Here is a 24,175-nt window from a genome sequence, read left to right on the forward strand (position 1 = left end):
TGACCTTGTCGTTGGGGAACGCCTGACCCATATCAGAGGCGATGACGAGCGTGCTCTCCTAACAAGACGAAGCCTCACTAGTTACCATCGTGACCCACGCGAAGTAAACGGTCAGGCCTATTTTCTATCTCATTCTCGCGATTCGTCGCTCGACATTCATCATTTTACATTTTTCCACTCACTTTTTCGTGAGCCTCGACATTCTTTCAGTTTCCTAATAAAAACGGGGAGAATGTCGAAGAGGATTAGAATTTTTTTGGACCTTCCTCCAATTTTCTGTCATCGGCGTCCATCGCCGAGTTTTATTAATACACGAATCAAGTGGAATGGAAAAAGAAGCGAGAGGACTCGAAGAGCGGTCGAGGAGAGAGCGAAAATAATTTTCCCTCGTCCCGATTCCCGAGTCACTTGCTCGATGAATTTTTCTCCCGATTTTTTCACCCCCGCATTCGGTAGCATTCGCTAAAAAAATGGTGGCAAAAAACCCAAAAGCGAAAGGCTCTCTTTTCTCGAGCATCGTCAAAGACAATTGCAAACCCGAATCGTCGAGTTCGAGATCGTTGCATCGCCGCCGAGCCGCTGCGGGAACGCCCCGAACTGTAGCGAGGAAATCTCGGAGCGTCTCGTCACACGGGCACCACTTTTCATGAACAAAGACACGCGCGCACGGCAAGTCTCGATGTGCGCATATATTCACAGATGGCAGCGCCAGGGTGCGGAGGTCTCGGCCGGAGGGGCGAGAGTGCGGGGGGAGCTAAGACGGAGGACGAAAGTCAGGGGCCCCAAGCGCGAGCTCGGGCGCCACTGCGAGTCTTTGTGTGGCGTTAGAGGCTCGATATCGCTCGGCTCGAAGAGCCCATGCACGTGAATTTTATCGCAGATCCAGGGGGCCCGGGGCAACGAGGGTCGGCGGGAGTTTATTCGATTTTCTTTGTCTTTGCAAGGCGGAAATTCCGAGCGGTGATTGTCCTTGGTTTGGACGAAGGTTGAATCGGCTGCGACGGACGGCCGATGAAATAATTGACGGTGCTTTCGGAGAGGGACGGCGTGAGAAGTTTCTGAGTTTGGACGCGGGGCCGAGGCCGCTTCGCTGGGCCGGCCCGCTTCGTTTCAGGTTTTCGTTGCTCCTTTCGAGAGGAGATTAGAGCCGGGGATCTTACGATTCGTGTTCGAGGGGTCGACGCGAAGCCGGTTCGTCGAGTGGCAAAAAAGCGACACGTTGCTCAGCCTCGTTGCGTCACTTTTTTGTCCAGTTTTTTTGACGCTGCTGAAAAATCCCCGGGCGAAAAGCCTTTCCGGCCATTTCGTCGCTCGATTTACGTTCGAGGGAGCTCGCGGAGGTCTTCTCGACTCGAAGAATTCATGAAAAAGGCACCCAACATCCGCGAACAACACAGTGACGGAGCTTGATTACTGGGAACCTGCTTAATCGAGGTTTCAATGCGATGTGGACAACGCAGCCGAATTCACTCTCGGAATCGGCTAAACGAAACGTCAGAAGTGGGAAATTCGGTGTTTTCCCTTTTCTTTTTGCAATTTGTGCAAATGGAAAGAGGATCGAACGAAATATGACGATTTGGGAGAAAGCGATTCGAATTTAGAAGCAGAAAATCGGACGCGAACATTTTTTTTTCAATATTTAAATGACCGAAGGAAAATCCGTGCGTGGGCAAAGATTCGTTGGCAAATATGGTAAAAAGATAGAAAAAAAATCACAACGGAACAAACGAAATGGAAGGCTGTTTGTGTTTTTGAAAAATCGACGTTTGACGCGGGGGCCGGCTCGGTTTCTCGTTAACGGGTGGGTGACGAATGCAAGTCGATTATATTCACCGATAAACTCTCCTCGTCGTTTATGGTAATAGGGTTATCGCGAAAAGAAACGAGAATAAAAAAAATAATTTTTTTTTTAAAACGATGAGGCACGTTCAGGCGCATATTGCATCGCAAATATTCGCTGCCATCTGGACGCAGCGTTACAAAACAAACATTCAACATTTTTTTTCGCTACAGTAAATAAAAGAGAATTGGAAAAAAATCGGATTTCAATCACTTACAGATACGAAAACAAGTCGTTTCATTGAAATTCATATTTTATCGTGTAAATACTCGATTTCGGTACGTACCGACGAATGAATCTCGGAACACTTTGCTTTTCCGCATTTTTTATTTTCATCATCTCTTTCCCAGTACTCCGGAGACGGCGATATACTTTTTCCCCGGAAGCCTGCTACGAATCGTCACGTTTTAACATTCCCTGTCACAAATACCGTGCAACGTTCCACACTTTTCTTAGGAATCGAATGAATTTCAATGGCATTGGAGGGCCGGAATACTTCGGTATTTCCATGCTACGTGTGTGAGCGCGAAATTCCAAGAAATTGTGCACCCTTTGTCAAGACCGAGTTGGTAAACAGCCCAGTCGCGACGCACCAATAGTCGGGCAGGAGCCCGCCCGGGTAGGTTGGAACTCGATGGATAAAGTACGAAAAAAATGTCAATTTTGACTCGATGTTCGCAGTCTTTTAGCGGGAGCAGGGCTCGATTTGTTCGAGTATTCTCAAAAAACCGAGTGAATTCCGACGAAAAGGAGGGAAAGATTAAAAAAAAAATTGGCGGAAAATTGGTACATTCATAGGTATTTGCAGTACGGGAGAGATAACGTATACAGAACGAAAATAAACGTCGAAGTAGCCTAAGCGTGTTTATATATACAGAGGCGAGAGTACGAAGCGCAACATAAACAGATATTAAATATATTTATTACGTCTATATATATGGGATGTGGCCGAGAAAGTTGCGTAACGATTGTATGCGCAATGCGAGGCCGAAGGCGGTATTCGAAAACAGTGGAGAGGTTAGGAGTTAGAACGCAGTAAGTCGATCGCGAGGTCGCTGGGGATGTGGCGCGCACAGCGAGGACCAAAGGGTCGCGCAGCAGGACACAATTCGGGTGTAAGACTTTGGTGGGGTTGATAAAAGAGAAGGCGAAAAAGCGAGGGACGAAGATGAGGGAACGAGAGAGCGAGGGAGGGGGAACAGGACGAAGGATAAAGATGCGTGAGGGGGTCGGGAGAGGAACGGGGAAATTGGAAAACAGGCGTGCGGGGGGTGGGGATACGCAGATAGTGAGTCAATGCTCCGAAACGACAGAGGCACCCGACCTTCCACATACCCGTTTCTACGCATCGTGCAACGTAAATAACATGTTATACGAAGCATCGTGGACGAGAGAGAGCGAGAGAGAGAGATCAAGGCTCTTCGCGCGTGACATTTGAGCTCGATGGGTAGAGAGAGGGGAGAAATCGAGGAACAGGGTTCAAGAAATAACAACGTTTTTCACCAGACTCGCCGGGCAATAATAATACTTTGAATTCTTGTTTGTTTTCGTGATCGATAAAATAATTCACTTCGAAACTCACCTGTCGTTCCCGCTCAAATGGCTTCTGATACGTCGACCAATAATCCAATTATTTCGGAGATACACCAAGGTGCCGAAGCACAAGGTCCTCAAATTCGTCATGAAACACTGCACATTAACATATACGTATATATCCATATATATACACAATAAACTCCACGAACTTTAATCCTCACTCGTGCGCACGAACCAACCAACTTCACTTGACCGCATCTTCCGTACGTAAGAAATATGGAATAAATATAAATCTACAATGCAACAAAGTTTATACGTCTTTTCACAATACTGCATCAATATTCTTCGTGACTTTTCTTTACTTTTTGCACTCGATCTCAAACGACAGACTCGCCACACACGGGCCGACACCGCGATACCGCCATCTTCCTTTTCTTTCGTTGTTTCTTCTTCTCCCCCCCCCCCCCGCGCCTTCGCGCTATCCCGCCGCCCTTGCCACTCTTGTTCCCCTGTGGCGCCAGCGGCCCTCTTGCGGACACAAGTGTCACATGGCTTTCTTCCCCAATCCTCGCTCCAATGTCGCAATCATATCATATATATAATTGAGAAAAACATCGAAATATTTTATCGATCCGCGTAGCCATCTTTCACTCGAATCCTGAATCTCGTCGTTCGGGGAATTAGCACATTTGGTTCAACGAACGCCAAAGAAAATTCATTGCTGAGCTGGAAAAACTACATTTTTTTTTTATTTACCCGTGATTTTGTATCTTTTTCAGAATTCGATAAAACAACCAACCCAAAATTAGTTCAAATTTTTTTATTAAAGATATTTGGAGTACCGCACTGGAAAGTACTGTAACAAAAATTACCGATAGAGACTAAAAAATGAACGTTTGTGTACCGTCAGTCGGTAAGAGCGATCCACATTTATTTTGACAAAAATGATGATTCTCATCAAATTGAAACGACAATCGATCATTGAATGAGCTCAACATTGATGAAATTCGATAAAGAAAAAAATGATAGAAAAGTATGGTAAAAGAGTTATAGGATGAGCTCGGTAGAACAGATTTTCAACGTTGTTGCATTTTTCTAAAAAATTTTGATTTTTTCAATGGAAATTGTTCTCATTGGCCCATAAGAGTTTTTTAAGTAATTCCGTGGACAAAGAAGTGCCTCGTTGGCTCGACATTCGCCAAGCTCTCGTGTGATGTACGAAGAGGCATACCCGTCAGTCTCGCAGTCGGTAATAAAAATTTGTTGACCGAAAAATCGCCTCGACACCGACCGAGCCGAATGAGAAGGAGAAGCGGAAGCTACTCGAATCGTTCACGAGGTGTCAGACCAATTCGGCGGAGGAACGAGTGAATAGAAATTGGCAGTTACATCGTTTGATGCTGGTTCGATGTCAGAGTGTATTTTTAGTGCTAATTAAGGCTGACGAACGTCCAACGAAGTGGGTTTCGCGAAGAGATTATTCATCCTTTAGGAATTCATCGAAGTTTGGAATTTCAAGAGTTTCAGGGACACACGCAATAAAAGTGATTAAAATATCATGTGGACTCGCACGGCGCGCGCACACACACACGCGTTCGACGAGAGAGTTAACGATTCGTTCGGTCATTAAGATCGCTTATTGACGTTTGAAAGACCCGGAATGTGATTGGATTAGTGCGAAAATCTCGACACCTGCATTTCTCATGAATACAAATATCTCAACATACCTGTTTTCGTTCCTTTTTTCTTCTATTATTATTTGTCCGTTTTTTTTTCGTTGTTTAATTACGAGCATATGGAATTGCGACTTATTTCGATTGATCAAGGTGTACGGAACGTTTAGTTCTTACGACAGTAATTATCGGCCATTACTGAACTATTTCAATATTTGCTTCAAGGCTCTTCCGTATACCTGATCGTGTTCCATAACACTCGTAAAGATGCAAATTACGCGATCCCCTCGCTCCTATCTCGACCTCACAAGCGGCTCCAAGATACCGTAAATCGAAAATCTCTTTTCTAACGCAATCGAAGAAATGCCGAGGTACGCCGAGCTAAGAAATTTGTGGCTTCGACAAATTTTTCGTTAGACCAACGAGTGGTGGCGAACCGAACGAAATTTTATCATTCAACTGAACTCTCGTTGATCCAACGACGTTTTTCTCGCGGTGTCCGAGACGTTTTTTTGAGCCAGCAAATTGGCGTTTGACGACGGCTCATTTTTTCGCGGATTTACGACAGTTATTTCGTTTCGTACGCCGCGATTCGAGCCCAAAAAAAATTAAAAACAGGCTCTGCCGCGCGTAAAGTTTCGTTTTCGTCTCGATGCGTGACGCGAGCCCTCGAAACTGGGCAATCTCAGGCAGCTTTTCGACGCGATAGGATTACGAGTGAAGAAGCGTTCCCAGTGCCATATTCGCCCAGAAATAAAGTGTCTCGCTCCCTGCTCCAGGGAGGAAATGAATTGAGGAAAATTAATTATGAGAAAGAGGGCGACAGAGAGATTCGCCAAATCCGCTTAACCCTCCTCGAACCGACTCTCACAGTTTTTTATTTCTTTCCCCAGGTCCTGCGAGCCGCGGAGCAGAGGGCGCTCGAACTCGAAACAGTGGAATTATTTCGCAAGAGAGTTTTTTGCTGCGTTTTTGGACATTCCGGAGCGTTTTTCTAGCTTCGTTCAAGGACATCGCGCGACGAACGAGTTTGACAAGCTCGACGAATATCGTCGGCGCGCTCCAGTTCGATTGAGAATATTACATCGAGCGATTGTTTAATGAGGAGATTCGATAATGAATTTCCCGGCGCGCTTCCGCAATCGCGATTGATATTTCCACGTTTATTCTCCTTCTCTTAATCGCTGAAATATGACACACCCACGATACGACGAATTTGAATATGATATCGGCGTGATTTATAGAGCGCATATCGCGCGCGGGCTATCGAAGTAGCTGAAGTTGCGGCGGGTGCCCCTCTCCCTGGCGAGGATTGGTCCCGACCGAGGCAGGCCTCCGGAACGTGATATTGTAGCAATCCTATTTGAATTGTTAATAATTACGGGAGGTTGGGAGCCGGAGAGATCATGAAAAAAGGAGGGAAAAAAATGGGAGGAGAGAGAAAAAAGGAAACTCGATCTGGCTCGCGGGGCGCGGAGCAAATGCAAAACGCATTGGAGGCTGCTCGGTCTTATGATAATTAACCGAGTACGTTGTCGCTTCGTCAAGTTCTAGGAACTCCGAGAGATCAAATATATTTCATTTGTATTATTTCAATAACCGATACTGACCGCGGTCGTCCTGTGATTAATTAACAAACCCATCCGATTAAATCGCCTTTTTAATTATCTCCCTCGAGATACTCAAACGCCTTCGCTTCAACGACGATCCTTCTTTCAATGAAACAAACGATGATTAACAATTCGTTTGCGACCGAGACGTTCTCCCCGAGATTTTAATACCAATTAGTCGCTGTGTGAAGATAAATGCTGATCGAGGCCTCCATTCGATATTCAAATGCTCGTTTCAGCACGAGAATTTTATTAACGTCATTGTTTCAGTAACTTGGACATTCTTAATGCGGATTATTCTTGTTAATATTTATGCCGAGGGGCGTGTAAATACGACAGGGGCGAGGAGCATGAAAACGCGGCATAATCGTGACCGCAGAAATTGTTTCATCTCGGCCAGGGGAGTGAGAAGGGTTTGGAGGGAGAAAATGCGTTTTTTAATGCTTTTCGATGTTCCGTCGATTTCGTCGCGTCGAATCGCAGCGCCGGATGTTGAACGATCTTGATAAATGAGCAAAAAATTGAGAAAAAATCGAATAAAATTCTCGCCGCTTGGAAACTCCTCGTCGACGATTCCCTCGCGTTTTTTCACCCCGAAACCGCATTTCCAGCTCGTTACCTGCCCCGCGGGAGAAGCAAAAAGTCACTTTTTCACCGGCAGCAGCGGCGCCTTTGTCCAAGGTCGATAATAAATTCATAACGGTGTCCTGATAAATTACTTTACGCTCCGAAACTCACGGGAGTGTTGAGCCTTTGTGATGGATATTCCTGAAACCATATTCTTGTCAGAGAAAGGCTCTTTCGACGGCCAACATTTTTCATAGTTTCAAATGAAATGAGAGGCCACCCGAGAATACGAAATTGAAGAAAGGTTCGGGGAAAATTTCGCGCAGTGGAGCTCTCGCGGTCTGTTTTTCCAAATTTTCTACCTCCACGCAGCGGATATTTAAGCAAGTTGAGGCATTAGGATGAAAATGATGTCACCGCTTTTAAACCGATTGCATCTTATAAAGTGAAGTGTAAAAAAAAATCAGTTAAATTTTCAGACAGTTTAGGAGCGTCGTTGCTGAGAAAAATCAATAACAATTTGGCCCAAATAACATGTAATCTTATGGAAGTCAAGACACATTGAGTGATATCTCCGTTAAAAATGATGCTAAAGATATGAAATTTTTTGGGCAACATGAGCAAGGCTTGCCGAATAATGTCAATTTTTTCAGATTTATTAGGAGATTTTTTGAGATTATATTAATAATAATCTGTTTCCCGTCCAGTTTTTTGAGGCTAGAATCGTCACTGTTCGTGTTTTCGACTGAGCTTTCACCAGTTTTTCGTCTTTTTTTCCCCAACTTTTCTTTAAAGTGTATGCAACATTGCCAAACTGTAAACTGGCCTAACTTTTGAAAGGCACAGGTCATCACTTTTGGGTAAAAAAAATGACTGTACAACCTCAACTTCCTTAACGGTTGAACCAATCGTTTGTCCCAGAGAATACGAAAATTTTCACTTTAATGTGACACAAAACGACGAATTTTTTAAATTCTTTCAGAATCGAGACGTTTCAGATTTTCTGCGAATGAAAAACCGATGCGCTCGATCCAAGGAAAAAACTTGGTCCAAAAAATTGGCGTGTTTTGAAAGTTCCCCTGAAGCGAAGGCATTTTTTGGCCTTCGGTGACTCAAAATATTTGCGCGTCCCATGCAAAAAAGTGTGACGAAAAGACATTTTTTAAAATTCTTCTCAAGAGAGAATATCAGTGTGAAAAAAACATCGATGTTTTTGCTTAAACAGATAGTTTTGCCTCAAAGAATGTGCCTAAGAATTTCCAAAACAATATTCTAAATTATTTACTCTTTTCATCAACAATTTACCGCAAAACTTTTCTGTAATGTTGTAATTTTTTAAAAATCGTCGCCATTTTTTTTCCAATAAAAATTTTCAAATTTCCTACGATCCTGCGATATCTGCACCGTTATAATTTAACAATCTTTTTGAATTTCGTTATCCCAGACGCTCGCCGCGGTACTCGTCCTGTCAACAGCCCTCCGCGAGTACTTTTTTGAGACCCCATTTTGCGAGCGCTCCTCTGCTCAACGAAATGTACTAAAAATGAAGAAAAAAATTTCCTCCCATACTCGATTGCTCCAATAATTAGTACACCAAATTTCAAATAATTTGATCGAGCCGTTTTCGCGAAAAAAAATCCCAAAGAGTAGCCCACTTTTCAGGCCCTCGGGCCGACATTCCCCCTTAATCGGGCATTGAAAATCGATGTATAGACACGATAAGCCGGTTTTATCGAGTGGCTGGACTCGGTGCACAATCGCGCGAGGACGTTTATGTCCTTACCCTCGCTCTTATGAGCGAGGCTTTCTTTCACCAGACGATTTAATAATGACCGCGGCTATTGGAAATGCTCGGTAGTCCGAGATATGTAAAGCCTCTCAACGCGAGCTGTTCTGCGGACGAAGTGCGTAAGACACGTCGACATGCGCGGTCATTGATTTGTTAATCGGGCGCTCGCGCGCTTTATCCGCGCCAGCGTTTTAAATCCATACGAATTAATGCCAGCGTACAAAAATGCTTTTGCATAATGTTTTACTTCGGAAAGAGGCATTAATCGATGGAGTTTATGGAACGAGGGATCCGATCACGTTTCTCGGAGGCTGACGATCGCGCGAGATTATTGAAAATCGGAGTTCAACGGAGCCTGAAAAGCGATCGTGTTTCTGGCCGCGTCGCTCTCGATAAGAAAACATCGATTTCGGTAACTGCGGCAAAAACGATTTTTAAGAGGCTCCGAAATGTTTCGAACTCCGCCAAATTCGCGGGACTCTCTCGCGCACCGGGGAGACGCGGCTTTTCGCTTCGGAGAAGCGTCCGCTGAGGCAGTCCAGCGACGAAACCGTCGTTTTTCTCGTGCCAGAAACGATTTGGAGTAAATAAATAAAATTTGTCTAAAAACCGAGAAGAATTTCGGGAGGGGCGTCGATAAAACGAGATCGCGGCTTCACCCGGAGCCTCCAGCTCCACAGAAACGCTCATTAACGCGAGTTTCACATCTGAAAAAAGTCACCGCCGGTCGCAAGGGACAGATTAGAATCTAGCCTTGTTACAGAGGCGTGGTGCAAAGCCGACGCGAAGTATTATTTTTCAGCGTACTTTTGCTTTTGCCCGTTTGCCGCGCGCGGCCCCGAGCTCCGCGAAACTCTTTGCTGCCGAGCGTATCTGACGTGCGCACCGATTCGCTGCCGCGGAGAGCATTATTGAGATCGAGCGTGTCGCGTTTATTCGCAGCGAAGTTCGAGGCCCTGCGAGAGGAGTCGAAAAACTGGTGAAAATCCTCGAGTCCCTCGAGCCTCCGACTTATTCTCCGTCTTTCCTCGGAGCGGAGAAAAGCGGGCCGAATCTCAACCCGACTGGTCCCCGTGGCCGATCGACGTTCGCCCTCCCCCGTCGACCGTTCGACCGGATAAAGGAAGCAGGAAATGCGAGCGTGGCGTATAGGAGAGACGAGATAAAAGGGGGAAAACGGACAAGAGAGAAGACGGCCGGTGGGGCGCCGCCCTTGTCCCACATTCGCACCTTGGAGCAGACTGCGCGCGGGTACAGCGTCGTGACAATGCAGCGAGACGAGACGATTAAAGCGCAAGAAAAGGAGCGCGTTCTGTGTGCAGCCGCAGGCTCGATTTTCCGAAAGAAACGAATCTCGAGCTGAGAATTTGCGATCGAGTAGACCGAGCATCAATTTCTCGTTATTCAGCGGGTGAAAAAAGTGGCGGGGGGGAAGAAAAAACAAATGAAACTGTCGCGAGTGTCCAGTGGCCGGGAGAGAACAACGAACCTTTCACTGACGTCTGACGTTACGAATATTAATGAGATTCCCGAGAGCTTATTGTCTCGACGAGTTGTCTAGCCGGCGCAACCGGCCACTATTATTAGCCGCAAATCCCCAGCCTCGATTTTTTCCTTCTTTCTTTCTCCGGGGCCCTCCTTCGGCGATCTATCGAGCGCTCCGTTCCGGAGATCCGTTTCGTGGCAGGCAAGGAGTGTCGAGCGACGCGCGTCGCCCCTGCAGCGGACGGCGATCAGCACCGAAATAGCCGTAAGGCGATTTTCCATCGTCAGGCTAATCGCTCACAGCTTTGTTTTTCCAGTCTGCTCCTTAATAATATTTACGAACGAGGAAGAGCCGCCTGGGGACGGGGTTCGAGGGCCGATTTCCGGTCGACGAACCTGCTCCGTCGCGGGCACTCGCGGAGCTTGTTCTGTAGGGAAAAGTTAAAAATTCAAAGTCCCTGGTCACGGTCACCGGGAAAGTAGTCGAAATTAAACGACCCTGCAAATTTCACAATTCATTTTTAGTATCGAATGATAAACAGTGGGAAAAACGAGGAATTGAGCGACTGGAACTCCTTTTTATCGTTAACGAGCGATCGCGCTCATTGCGCGCGACGATGAGACGACGTGATTGATGCATCGATTGATTTATCATGAATTTTATCGGTCGCCTATCGCCTCGCGCTTCGGGATCGAACGCTTCTGAGCGAATAATGAAAAAAGTGGTGACGTGCGTGCCAGGGAGACGACGATACTAATAGCGCCATCAATCTCGTCGAACGGACGTTCTCCGTTTCGGTTATAATCTGCGTTTTTCCGCATCCGTTTGAGCAAGTGTTAACGATCGGTGATGACAGGGAGCATCAATATTGTCGTTGAGCTGCGTCACGTGGAAAAACGAGGAGGCTTTTCGTCGCTGCGCGGATCGAGGCGGCGAGCGCGCGCGCGTGTCAATTTTTTCATTCCAAATGTAAAACAAAGTGTGCGCTCTGCGTACCGGATATACATTCCCTGGTCGCGGCGCACGGATGTAGGCGCGGAGCTGACGAATCAAGGCCGCGTTGTTCTAGAAAGCACACCGCCGGGTAAATTCGTTTTTTTCTTTCCTTCTTATGCTTCGTTTCGTCTTTTTTCTTCCTTCCATTTTTTATTTTGCGGTAGTGATTGTCGGATCGGGTGAGATACGCACGGACACACGTGCGCCTGCTTTTATAACGCGATACGCCCCCGCGCGCTCCGCCTTCTCCGCAGCGATCTCGCCGAACGAAAAAACCGCGGATCGATATACTTCAAGACGATAATTTGCCTTGGGCAATCGGGATGATCGGGAAATCTACTCGAGCCAATTCCTTCGACTCGAAATCCCGAACTACTTCCCCGGGAATCGAGCTCGACTGAAAGCCCCATTTTCACCTCGATTTCCTGCCCGATCTCAAACCCCTTTCTTCGCATTACGAACAGCACACGCCGCCATCGATAATAAAGTTTTTCTCGATGCAAAACACCCCGTCACGAAAAGAACACGGAGGCGAGGCTATCGCGAGCAAAATACTGTCGCACTCCGCTCAGCGAGGAAGACGTCGATCTAGTTACGCAACTCATCCGCGCAGGTACCTTGTGCCAGTTCGTAGACTGGATCGCCTGCCGGTGGACTTGTTACGCGTTACTCCAACGTGCGAGCGCGAGACTCCTCCACCGTTATTCGTATCAATCTTTGGCCTCTCCTGCTTGCTAGGCATCGTCGTTTTATCCACTGACAATACTGTGCAATCGATTCTCGAACTGGGTTTATAAACAAACGACTTTTGCTTCGTTCCTACGAAAATTGCCTCAAAAGTCGTAAAAATTAGGAATTTTGGAAAATATTTTGCACTGTGATGACAATTTATAGTGGGATTCATTTCAGGGAGGGGGGGGAGGTCAAAATTTCAGTGAAAATTGTCTTTTTCAATGTGAAAAAAAATGACGAAGGGAAATGTAGGGAAAACAAAGTATGAAATCAGGAAAATTCTCTGAACCCACCCAACGATTTTTACGTCTTAAAGATAAGGGATTGGATGAGTTTGGAGGAATGAATACTGGAAGAATGAATGACTAGGGTAGCTAAGAAGTTGAAATTTCGCTGATAAAAACACAATCGTGTTTTTTTATATTCCCCATTCTTAAAATTCATCGTAATATTGGGAGCATTTTTCATCGATGACAATAGCGCAGAAACTGAAATTTCATTCGTATTTTTCCATTTCGACATTTTTTTTAAGTTTTTTGTACATCCATCTTTCTACATGGTGAAAAAAATTTGTATTGTAAATACTTACCCGAATTTTGAATTTGAGAACGGAAAGTATCGCAGGAAAGTCAATTTTGTTGGATAATTGTAAATAAATTGAACGAAGAAAATTTATCAAGCTCACTCGTAACCTCGAGATCGATCGCGAGTTTTTTAAATGCAGATTCATCGTAAAAGTTCGATAAATTAAAGAATATTGGATTCGAGAAGAAAAAATGTGTAAAAACACGTGCAATTTCTCTCTGGAAGTTCGCACGAGTAACGATCGTTGAGATTTAAGGAGTTTCGGTACAGGCGATACAATGTTGCCATGCTAATCCATGCGAAAAAATTAAAAAATTCAAAAAGTTCAGAATTTTATAAAATTTGGTGAACATATTCTTTAGTGCCAAATTTGACTATACAAATTTTTAAAGATTTTTCTTCTACACAGTTATCGAGTAATTGATCACTAAAGTTCACGTGTATAAGCATAGCGTTTCCATATATATAGGTATACATTCCGAGCATAAGAAATCTGCTTTAATGCGTAATTACTCGATAACTAAGTAGAAGAAAATTTTGAAAAAATTTGTGTTTTCGCACTTGATGTTGAAGAACATTATCACCAAATTTGATCAATTTCTTAGCATTTAGACTTTTGTACCGAAACTCCTTAATGCGAGGACGCACAAGAGGTTGCACCAATTTTCCATTGACTTGGCAGGAGTATTTAAAAAGTCGTGAATTTTGTCGAGAAGACAAAAAATAATGATTCTTTACGGCGATTTATTCGAAAAAGGGACAAATTACAAATTTTCTAGATCGAAAATGGAATGAATGGAAGAAAAGTGTGGCCAAAGGCGTGCGCTCGAAAAGTGGATTGATTTGATTTCCATTGATGAGGAAAGGGAAGGGATTTGGAGTCGAAATCGATGATAATCTCGAAGAGTAAACAATGGCAGGAGTCAGTCGAACGGGAACATTAATAGAATTGAAGGAATGCGAAGATCATTAAGGAGAAAGAGAACGAGAGGGGAAAACCTCGATCTCGATCTTCGAAGCGAAATTCCTCATCTCTCTCTCTCTCTCTCTCTCTCTCTCTCTCGGCGTGTCGTGCATGAGAACGCGTGCTTGATGCTAGTTACAGGTGAGTTAAGCACACGGTGTGTTGAGAAGCGTTGTTGAACCTGACTCAAAGGGGTCGAGGTCGGAGGATTGCCGCGTAACTCAATTTTCCACCGTTGCTCTTCTGATGCGACGATTGCGCACATGCGTCGATGCACAGGGTGTCAGAAAAATCGAGCCGAGGTTGAAAAAGAGTGGAAGACCGAGGAATTTTCGGTCGAAAAGTCCTCGACCGTCGGTCCCTTCGGCTCTGGGAGCGAAGAATCCGGTCGACGAGCGAGAAAAATGAAATTTTCGCTCGAATTCTCCATCCGGGGATCGAGCGATCGCACACTTGTCACGCTAACTCGTACATTGTGGGACTAAAGAATAAAGGAGCAAAAACTTGACTCATGAATATGAATTTATCGGATTCTGAGACGCTCACTTAACTGGGCGTGCTCGAATTAAATCAAACGTTTTCAACGCGTCTTAAAACTTGATGAGTTCTACAGCTGTCACAGGCTTTACGCGATTTGCCAACATCGTGGCTCGCCGGTTCGCGAGACGAGAACGAAAGTAGGCCTCTGCCAATGTAGCACACGCACACAGGAACGTTGAAAATATTTCAAGTAATTACAACTCAATCGGTTCGCGATCCTGTCACGTTCGAATCTCCATTTTTTGCTGCTTCACTCCACTTTTTTCGTCCATCAAATAACATAGAATTAGCTCGAGGCTGCCTTTATGGATGTCGTCGTCAGTCAAATGTCTCAAATGTAAATAAATAATTATGCGAATATGTAATCTTTTCTTGCCGAGGTTTTACGCCTCGTTTCATTCCTTTTTATCAACAACTTTAATTTTCTCGTCATCCTTCATCTTCGTTGATCTTTCAGCCGAATTCTACCGACCAATTCGGTCCTATTTATGAGCAAATACTCGGCAAACTCACTGTCCGTTGTATCAACGAATTTTATGGGACCAAGAATTTGAGGAACGATTGACAAGAATTCGTCGATCGTAAACACCAAAATGAGAAAAGAAAAAGAAGATTTTTCTCCCCCTCCCGACGAAATAGTCGCCCGGAACGTTTCGGCTCGTTCGACTCCGCTTGCGTTTACATTTTCGGTATTTCATTCCGCATGCCAGTATTAAGGAGCAGCTCTCGAGGTGAAGAGTTTAGTTGAAAACTGGAGTAGTCTCGTGCTATAACTGCGTACGCAAATGCGCTTTTTTATCGTTTCATTTTGTTGTTCCGTGCTGAATAATGTTACTATTTACGTAAATGATTATTGTTGTTACGTTTCGTGAACTGGCGATGGTCGCTGGCACGACTACCACAGCATTGATCCTCGGCATCGGCGCCGTTGCCATTTGCCTCGTGCCTTGGTTCTGCTCGAAATTCGCTGACGAAAACGGTCAGTTTTGTTTCACTATATTTATTCGTGATGGTTAAATCGATGGATTTTTTGCTGCCAAAGCTCGTTTTCGATTCAGAGCTTTGGGAAATCCGTGCAAAACGCAGGGGGGAGATTTTTGTTTTGTTTTTTTCTTTTTTTTTTTTTTGTATTAATCGATGAATTTCGTTCGGAAGCAGACGATCAGGTGACGGGGGTTGAAAAGCCAATCGACCCTCGACCTCCGGTCGAGAAAAACTCGCCTCCGAGCATGGGATTCCGCGGGATTTGCCTGCGGGCTTCCGACTTGGTAAAAGTGATGATCCCAAAGGCGTTCGCGACGTCGGACTTGTCCCGGGGATCCGGGAACGGAGGGAGCGCTACGAAGCTGCCGAACGGGAGGAAATTCTGTGGAGAAAACTCGCCGACCGAGCGGCCGGTTCCTGGCGCTCCACGATTCGATGATTCCCGAGCTGGAACTCGACGCCTTTCGAGAGAGGCCGAGGAACCAGATTTTGCGGAGGCTCAGGAGCTCCTGGAAGCGGGAACGATTTCGAGGTAATTAACGCGATCAATTTCTATGTCGGGAAAACCGGAAATTACGTTTTTTTCATTCACAATTCCCATCGCGGACGAGCGATTTGCCAGATTTCCATCCTTTTCAATTATCCCGGACAGAATTATTCAGAGAAGATCAAACAAGGGGTTTCGACCCGAAATTCCCGCGGTTTGGGCCCCCCAGTGGGATTTTGACGCCAGTTTTTGTCCCTGATTCGTCGAGAATTCGATCCCCTCGCGCGTTGATTAGAAAAATACGAGAAAAAACCGAGCAAACCGTCCTTTTTCAACTGATTTTTTTTCGAATGCAACAGCACAACGAACACTTCCGTTCGCGCGGGTGAAACGAGGGCAGCAAGCCCGGAAAACTGGTTCAGGGCGTTCGAGCGGAGGGCGGCAAGTTCGAATTTCACGAGCATCGAGCCAGTCGGATCGAGTATTTACAGACAAGATTATCAGCAGCGCTACGACGATCCCCAAACCGAGAATTCAACTTTGTCGAGAATTCAGAAAATTGGGGGATGCAGAGGCCAGGAAGTGCCCCTCGATCTCTCGGCACGAAGCGGCGTGCACGAGCTTTCGAAAAACGCTCTAAATTACCGCTACGAAAACGTCAGTTCGTCGAATTTTAGAATCGAGAGTAAAGAAGCTAAATGCGCTTTCAACGTGCCCGAAAGTGCGTCGGCTTCTTTAAGGGGCGAAAAAAAATCGAACTCCATCGACGAAAGCACGCAGGCCGGTGGGACGAGCGTGAAGAGAAAAGTGTTTCGCGACATGCTCGATTTGCTGGGGATCAGGAAAGCCCCGGAGCCGAAAACGGGCGCCAGCACGAGTTCGGACTCCATAAAGTTTTACGAGGCTCTCGCAAGCTCTTTTCCAACGGACGAGAACGACAACATCGTGGCAAATCGGGGGGAAATTCCGCTGGAGAGCAATCGAAAGCGCGACGAATGGAGAGACCCGAAGGTCTCTTGCGAGGCTGGATTTTCACGAAAATTCAAAAAAATCTTCACCTTCCGGAGCAACTTGAGCGAGAAGCTTTCGAGGCTCGGCGAAGAGGAGAAAAAACTCGACGGCGTTCGCCGCGCCCCCCGGACCGAAATTTCTCTCCTGAAAAACGATGCTGACTCGAGAGCGGAGCCGAAGACAGAAGATTACCGAAGCATCTCGACTTACCTCAAGATGGCGAGCGTCGTGTCGCTCAACGACGATTACCTGGAGCCTTGTACCGAGCTGTGAGAAGCCTCGTCACCAAGAAGCTCCATCGATTTAACCTAATTTATTAAAATCCTCGTAATTATGTCGTTTCGTTGTAACCTGTTTCGTTCATTTTAAATCGTCATTTTGCTTTTAAATGAAAAAAATGCTTACAAATGGGATAATGAGAGTTTGAAAACAATCCGAAAATTCAGTACGAAAAACTGGACGAACGATTGCGATTCAGCGATGAAAAACAAAAAAAACACAATCAACGCACTGTTGTTAAACTGAAAATTTATTTATCGTCTCGTTGCTCATCCTTGTCACCACTTGGAAACGCGGCCCCGAAAGTCCGCGAGCGCGATGTTGAGATGCGTCCACTTTTGTACCTGCCAGCACACGATCGACGACGTTTCTACAAATTGAGCAGCTTGTATCACCGAATAATACGAAAGTGAAGTACGAATAAATACGAGTGTACGTACGAAAGTGAAGAACGTAAAAAAAAGCGTTCGGAGGCCTTAAATTGCGCCAAATGAGTTTGGACGTTTCGGGCGCAGTGGCGTTTGCGATTCCACGGGTGAAGCGAAACGCGTCGGAAGGCTGGACGATAGCGAGTGAGCTGGTGATTAACTGGCTAATTTACGACGTGTGCGGTTAAGCACAAGCGATTGTGAAGAAGAAAAAGTTAGTTGAGCACTGGACGGATAGTGTGACATTAAAATCGACTTAGCGCGATTGCACGTACGCGAGGGACGATATCGCCTGTCGCGTTTGCTCGACTTATCACGAGGGAATTAAGTTGAAAACATTGGAAAAAGTGTTATCCCTTAAGAGCGTGACACGCCCCTTATCGTTGGCATTATTAATAAACGCATCGATAAAGATTGAGGCTCTTGTGACATGGTCGAGGGGTCGCGTTCGCGAGAGTGAAAATCCTCGCGGTGCGAATATTCGGGGGAGGGGATTTTCGCCGACGATTCGACCACCCGGTCGAGCCCCAAGGGCGAGATGAATTGACGAGTGTTTCGTTCGTACAACGATTAAAATGACGCTCGTCGATCGAGCGAGGACATTGTAAGAAAATCGAGTTGAAAATCAATAGTCGGATGGAAAAATTTGCGGGAGCGCGGGGGTCACACTTGAGCCGGGAATCTCGTTGCCCCTTAACTCCCGTGAAGTAATAATATCGTCGGCGGCGTAATAAATACGAGGAAAGATGGACGTGGCTGGGAGTGAGTTATCGTCGTGAGGTAGATTCCACTCGGCCTGAGCTCTGAGCTCGTTAAACCCGATTTTTCGAAGCGTCGGAGCAACAAAAAGCTGCGAAAGTCGCACGCGCGCGAGCGAGCGATCTCGCGCTCTCGAAATAGCTTCGATCTTCGGCACCGCGACGCGGCGGCAGCGTAAAACCGCACGGGGATCCGCGTTATTATTCGTCCCCGACACATCGAGAATCCAACCGCCTGTAAACATTGTTGAATTCATTTAAAAATTACGAGATCAAAGAAACGTTACGAGTCCGAGTTAAACGCGCGGAGAGAAGGTCGAAGATCCTCGACCGCGAGACTCGCCTTCGAATCTACAATAATATTTATGTTGTAACTGTGTTATCGATTATTCCCATGCTTTTTTCTCTCTCTCTTTCTCTCTCTTTCCATAAAGATAACAGTAATGGGCACAACGACGCATGTCGCGCGCATTGTACACCGAGATAATACGAGCGCGTACACGTAATAACAATTGTCCAGCGCACGCGCTTTCGATTTACTCTCTCGCAGCTCGATCATCAATAAACCATTAATTTGCTTCAGACTTATTCGTTCATTCATTAATTATCGTTATTTTTACGTTTTTTGTTTACGTACTTTTGCAGCTTGAGCGAGAATCTTCAGCGGGATAAAAAATGGGCTTGTTTGTTGGAGAGCGGACGTTCTTCGGCTCGTCAATTGCTCGCTGGTTGCGCTCGCTTCAATCGATCCTCAAGTATTTTGGTTTTTTCAGTCGTTCGTCAAAATCCTTGCCGGGACGCAGCACTAAAGTTCATTCCGATGCTCCGTGGATGAATCCCCGGCCAGGTTATTCCTGGTTTTTTAGCCCTCCCGATCCGGGGCTTCCCGAGTGGCAAACACGCTGCGCAGCGAGATCGACTTCGTCCGTAAAGTTTCCCTTCCGAATCTTTCCTCCTTACGACTCTTGGAGAGGAGAATAGAAAAAACGCTTTCGTCCTCGATCAATCCCACGAACGATGATGCACTCGACGCGCTCGAATTATTCGTAAACGAGAACATTTATTCGCGTAAGATAAAAAAAGAGAGAGAAGTGCGGAAACGTGACGACCGCGGGCACGGAAATCTCGGAAGGCGAAGGCAAAGTTTGTGCGCTCGTCAACGACTTAAGGTAGGTCGTTGCCTGACCAGTCTGACGTCGCTCGACGAAAGAATCACGCACGAATAATTATTCCGACTAATAATCGCGACTCGACCTTCGAGGATCCCGGCCGAATGTTTCCTGCCATTTTTTCTCATTCGATTGATGCCGCTTCTCATTCGATTCTTGGCATTTACGATCGCTTTTTGTTATCAAATTTATTGTTTATTTTATCGATTTTTTTCTCATTGTGGCGTTTTATGCGAAGCGAATTTTATTCATTGTTTAGACGCGTTCCAAAACTAAGAAACTTCCGCCTGCCATTGAGTCAGTGAAATTAAGGGGGGATCCTGCTGTAGAAAATCAAAAAAATCGATTGTTCTCGAAAATGTTTTTAGAATAGACAGAAATAACTCGCGATAGCAAAAATTTTGGTACAGTTTCAAGAAAATTTCAAGAGTACAAAAACATTTTTTTATTTTATTTTATGAAAAATTCTATATGAACCATACGAACCTATAAAAATCTGAAAAAATTGCGAAATTCCATATTTTTAACGAGTTTAAAAAGAAATGCTTCTAAAGTAGAAAATATCACTTCACCGTCCTGGAATTTCACATTTTTTTCGGATTTCTATAGGTTCGTATGCGGAAGGAAAATATATGAAAGTGGAAAAAAAATTGGCATTTTTGTTGCAGACGATAATTACGATCTCCGCATTGTAGGCAGCTGAGAAACTTCGACAATCAGACTTTGCGCATAATAAGCCATGTACAAATAGTATTTTTCACATTAAACGATGTTTAAATATCCTTGATTTTTTGGATTTCTTGAGGCAGGCCCCCTTAAGGACCGAAGCGGAGGAACGACATGGGAGCTCGAGAAGCCAGAAATGAGAAGCGCGATGAGCCACGCTTTAATGGTAGCAAAGATGAAATATCTCAAGGTCCAAAGATCGAGTAGAAACGGCAGTGAGTAAACGGGCGCGTTCGCCAAGTCGCGCCTCCGCGTCCGACAATCGGAGTTTATTTCCCTCCCCGAAAGAGTGTTGCGATGCGGGTGTGTGTGCATAAGTTAGCAATTGTAAGATTTCTGCTTTTTGTGATTCAGTCTCGCGTACGTTTCCGACTTCTTTTCTCGCGATTTAAATCGACACGACGCGCGCTTTTCTGGCTCGTGAGTTTGCGACACACTTTTGCATTATTCTGAGCTCTCAGTTGCGCCGCATTTTTTAATTACTCGCGAGTTCGATTATCGCGTTTCGCGTGTTTCTAATCGACGTGCCTTCGACACTGAGAAGTTCGTCAATTCCAGCATACGATTTTCTCCCGCGTTTTTCAACGTTTACGCATAAAACGCTCTCATTGCTTTTTAATATAAAAATCGCGACTGAAGCTCCGGCCGATCCCAAACCAGCGGATTCGAATAAATGCATTCTTCCCTCGATAAACTCTCGTAATTAGTTCGTCGTAATTGTCTCGCTTACGAACAGTCGCTAATTATTATCGTTCCATACGATTCGACCATTTGAGATAGTCTGCCCAGTGCTAATGATTGCTCCCGCAGGTGCAAAGCCGACTCGTCTCCATGAATTTTCTCTTTGTCACGTAATAATCGTCGCCGCACGTGGCTTCGCTCTTTATCCATACAACATTAAATCGTGATCGACGTCCCTCGCGCCCTCCTCGTTCCCCACTTTTATTGTTCGTCAAGTTTCCACGAACGTGCGAGAAATCGCGTTTGCTTAAGTCTCGTCTTTCATTCCGGCAAATTCCTTCGAGCCTTAAGGGGAACCCTTGCAGAAAAATGATCACGTCTCTCTCTCTCTCTTTCTGAGATCGACGACAATTACGTTGACTAACGCGTTAGGTCATTACGTACAATGTCTCGTACAATGGAAACTTACAAGTTAATCCGACGTTTAAGGACGAGAAAAAAAGAACTTTTCGCGGATAATTGACGCCGGCGAAACTGAATTTACCAACAGCGAATTTACCAAAGTTCGATCGTAATTAAGGTATTCTTGTCGCGTGACGATATTTTTCGATGGCGCAAATTGGGGCACTCGAAATTTGGACCGATTCCTAACCTCTGAGAAGACGTGGTTATAGGTAAAGCTTCTGCCATTTTTCCAACTTTCATCGTTATTTTTATCGTCGCTATGGATTCCTTAATTTTTTTTCTACCTCTGAGACAGTTTGTATCGAGAATTTAGAATTATTCAGTAAATTAATTATTGAATGGATTTTTGAAGTTTTCATTCTTCATCAAACGTTCGATAGTCTGACCTGAAATTTGGCCAATCTATTCGCATGCACTTTTGCTTACTGAAATGAAAACTCAGTTATTTGTAGAATATTCGGGTTCGTGAAAGGAATATTTTAACGAATTTCGTTTGTGTGCGTAATTGATACGAAAAAACGAAAATTTGATACTTTTCAATGTAAATTGTCTCGTGAATATATCGTCGCTCTATAAAAAGTTGTAGTTCGGGACTGCAACCAGAGTCGTTTCGACGGAGAAAATTTCCGGAAATTTGTGTTTGTACGGAGTGAAAAAACGAGGATAAAGCATCGGGTAAAAATTGGTCGAAACTGAGGGCGTCGGGGGACGAAGAAACGAATCTCGTTATTGTTATTTTTCCTCTTTTTTTAAACGTGTAAGTAATACACGACGCGTTTCTTTTCAAGGCCTGACCGATTAGAACGCTCCATTGATCGCTCCCGGTGTCGCTATTCTTTATTATCATTGTTCATTTTTTTCTCTCTCTCTCTCGTTTTTTCGCATTTTCTCTCCGCTATTTCTTCAACGCAGCTGCGCTCTCGCAACGCTTCCTCTTCCGGCTCGTGATTCATTCAGAGTTCAAAACGCTCCCTGATAACGAGAGAAATATTTTCTTTTAAATTATTTCACAAAAATAAGACGTCGAATGAGATCCAAGGTTGACGTCCCAACGGACGTCAAACTTCGAGCGGTTCCATCGAGCCACGTCCAGGAGCGAATTACTAACGACTCAAATTCCCAACCCACCAACCCCGAAGGTCAAAGGTCGTTTCAGAGCAGCCAAAAAAACGAGCTCAAAAGTGAAATCTCAATCCTGCGAAGGTCCGCTCGCTACCAGGATGAAAAATGGACTAAAAATTTTCCAAATTTCGTGTAAAACCTCGCAGCGAGTCACCAGCACTTTCACAACTCCGTTTTTATTGCACATTTTATAATAACATATGCTCCGTGAGGCTGGAGATCGCGTTTGTAAATTGCGAGCGTATGTATCGAGTCCCTTCACCCTCAAGGTGACAATAAAATGGGTTAGCAATGACGTCGTTGTATGAAACTATCGTATGTGAAATATACCATTGGCCGAGTCACCGCGATTAACACGCCGCTGATCACACATCGATCTCGCTCGAATCGGAATTCTCACGTGTAAGTATGTTTTTTTCGCTCCGTCTCCGTGTGTGCGTGCATTTCATTCTTTTTATTTTTTCCACACGCACTTTTTTGCATGCATTAAATACGCGAGCATATTTGTGAAATTTTCTTCGACGTTGAGCCGTCCTACACGTGCGCGCTGCGCTGTTCATTCATGGGCAAGAATTACTACTAAAAATAAACGCGTGCCTTTTCAAATCGCTAAAACACCGCGACACTTTGATTAATGAAGATTTAGAAAACATACTCGACTCGAGATCCAAGCTGCGGCCAACCAAAAATGAAAATTTCTCAATTCCTTATTTCACAGTTGAGCAAAGTCAAATTCCAAGAGCTCCGCGATACGAGCATCGCCGCGATCCGCCGAAATGTTCGAAAGTTTACTATTCTCGCTTCAACACTTTACGCGGAGATAAAAAATTGTAAAATTTACCAAAACACACTGTAATTTCCAAGTAAATCCCGAATAAAAACTCTTGAATTGCGTATTTGTGTCGACTCGACGATCAACAGTAAAGTAGAATTATTATGCCATTTCCTTAAGATTAGTACTGTTCTCACAATCGAAATTTACAATTAAACACAGTCAAATTGGAGCTGGAACACAAGCATCGACGATTCGCCAAAGTGTTTAGAAATTTACTACGGTAACGGCAGAATTTCACTCCACAAAAAACTACTTGCACGTTAGTAAGAATTAATAAATATTACGATAAAGAACCCTACTGCTGCGGCAGCATAGTAGATTTAACTGGAATTTTCTCTCCGTGTACGCATGCAAGAAAAAGGTCAATAATTAATCAATTACAGAAATGAAAGACGATCGTCGAACGCCGCGCTTTTATGCTTGAGAATAATGAATATTTATGCGGACATTGTGCTACTTTTCGTCCCGCTGTTTGTCACTGAGAAAGATTTTCAGAAAACTCTCAATAAATCTTCGATAGATAATGCAAAAGTACAAAATCCAAAACCCATATTCCAGTAGCCGGAGCGTTACAGCGAGGAGCCCTGAAAAGATTTTCCCATCGGTTTCACATTCGCGAGATCAAACGGAAACGTAAAAACACAGCGATCTCTCGATCTTCCACATGTTTTTTGTTCCATCATCCGCGGATACATAATCCGTTAATTTCGTGTTGAAAACTGTGTTATTACGGAGCGCCGGAGCGTGAAGAGCTCGCTAAATTTTCCGGCTCGGTCTAACTGGAAACCATAAACGTTTTGTTGGAAGCGTTGAATAATGGGAATGAAAAAGGCAGAAGCAAAAAAAGTTGTCGGCATAGCCTTGAGGCGACGTCATTTGGTTCATCTTTTTCTCCGGGACGGAGAAAATTTG

The 24,175-nt window shown here is 44.8% G+C and overlaps 2 protein-coding genes and 1 long non-coding RNA gene across 3 annotated transcripts in view; 1 reads left to right on the forward strand and 2 right to left on the reverse strand.

Annotated features, from left to right (window-relative positions):
* LOC122416704 (circadian locomoter output cycles protein kaput-like) overlaps window positions 1–3,822 on the reverse strand; it is a 46,486-nt gene extending 42,664 nt beyond the window's left edge. The window contains exon 1 of the mRNA XM_043429730.1: window positions 3,423–3,822. The gene's annotated coding sequence lies outside the window, so the exon portion shown is untranslated. The remainder of the gene's footprint in view (window positions 1–3,422) is intronic.
* A 2,921-nt stretch (window positions 3,823–6,743) lies between these two features.
* On the reverse strand, window positions 6,744–17,340 carry LOC122417271 (uncharacterized). Its single transcript, XR_006262254.1, has 3 exons — window positions 17,206–17,340; window positions 17,011–17,108; window positions 6,744–7,427 (listed from the first exon to the last, which is right to left on the reverse strand). It is a non-coding gene; the product is annotated as an uncharacterized lncRNA (long non-coding RNA).
* Window positions 15,143–18,849, forward strand: LOC122417270 (uncharacterized). The gene is made up of 3 exons (XM_043430655.1): window positions 15,143–15,297; window positions 15,477–15,834; window positions 16,149–18,849. Exons 1-3 carry the CDS (start codon window positions 15,165–15,167, stop codon window positions 17,071–17,073), a joined length of 1,416 nt encoding a protein of 471 aa, XP_043286590.1. The 5' UTR covers window positions 15,143–15,164; the 3' UTR covers window positions 17,074–18,849.
* Window positions 18,850–24,175: the final 5,326 nt, after the last annotated feature.

This window comes from Venturia canescens, chromosome 10, assembly GCF_019457755.1.
Source record: "Venturia canescens isolate UGA chromosome 10, ASM1945775v1, whole genome shotgun sequence".
NCBI classification, from domain to species: domain Eukaryota; kingdom Metazoa; phylum Arthropoda; class Insecta; order Hymenoptera; family Ichneumonidae; genus Venturia; species Venturia canescens.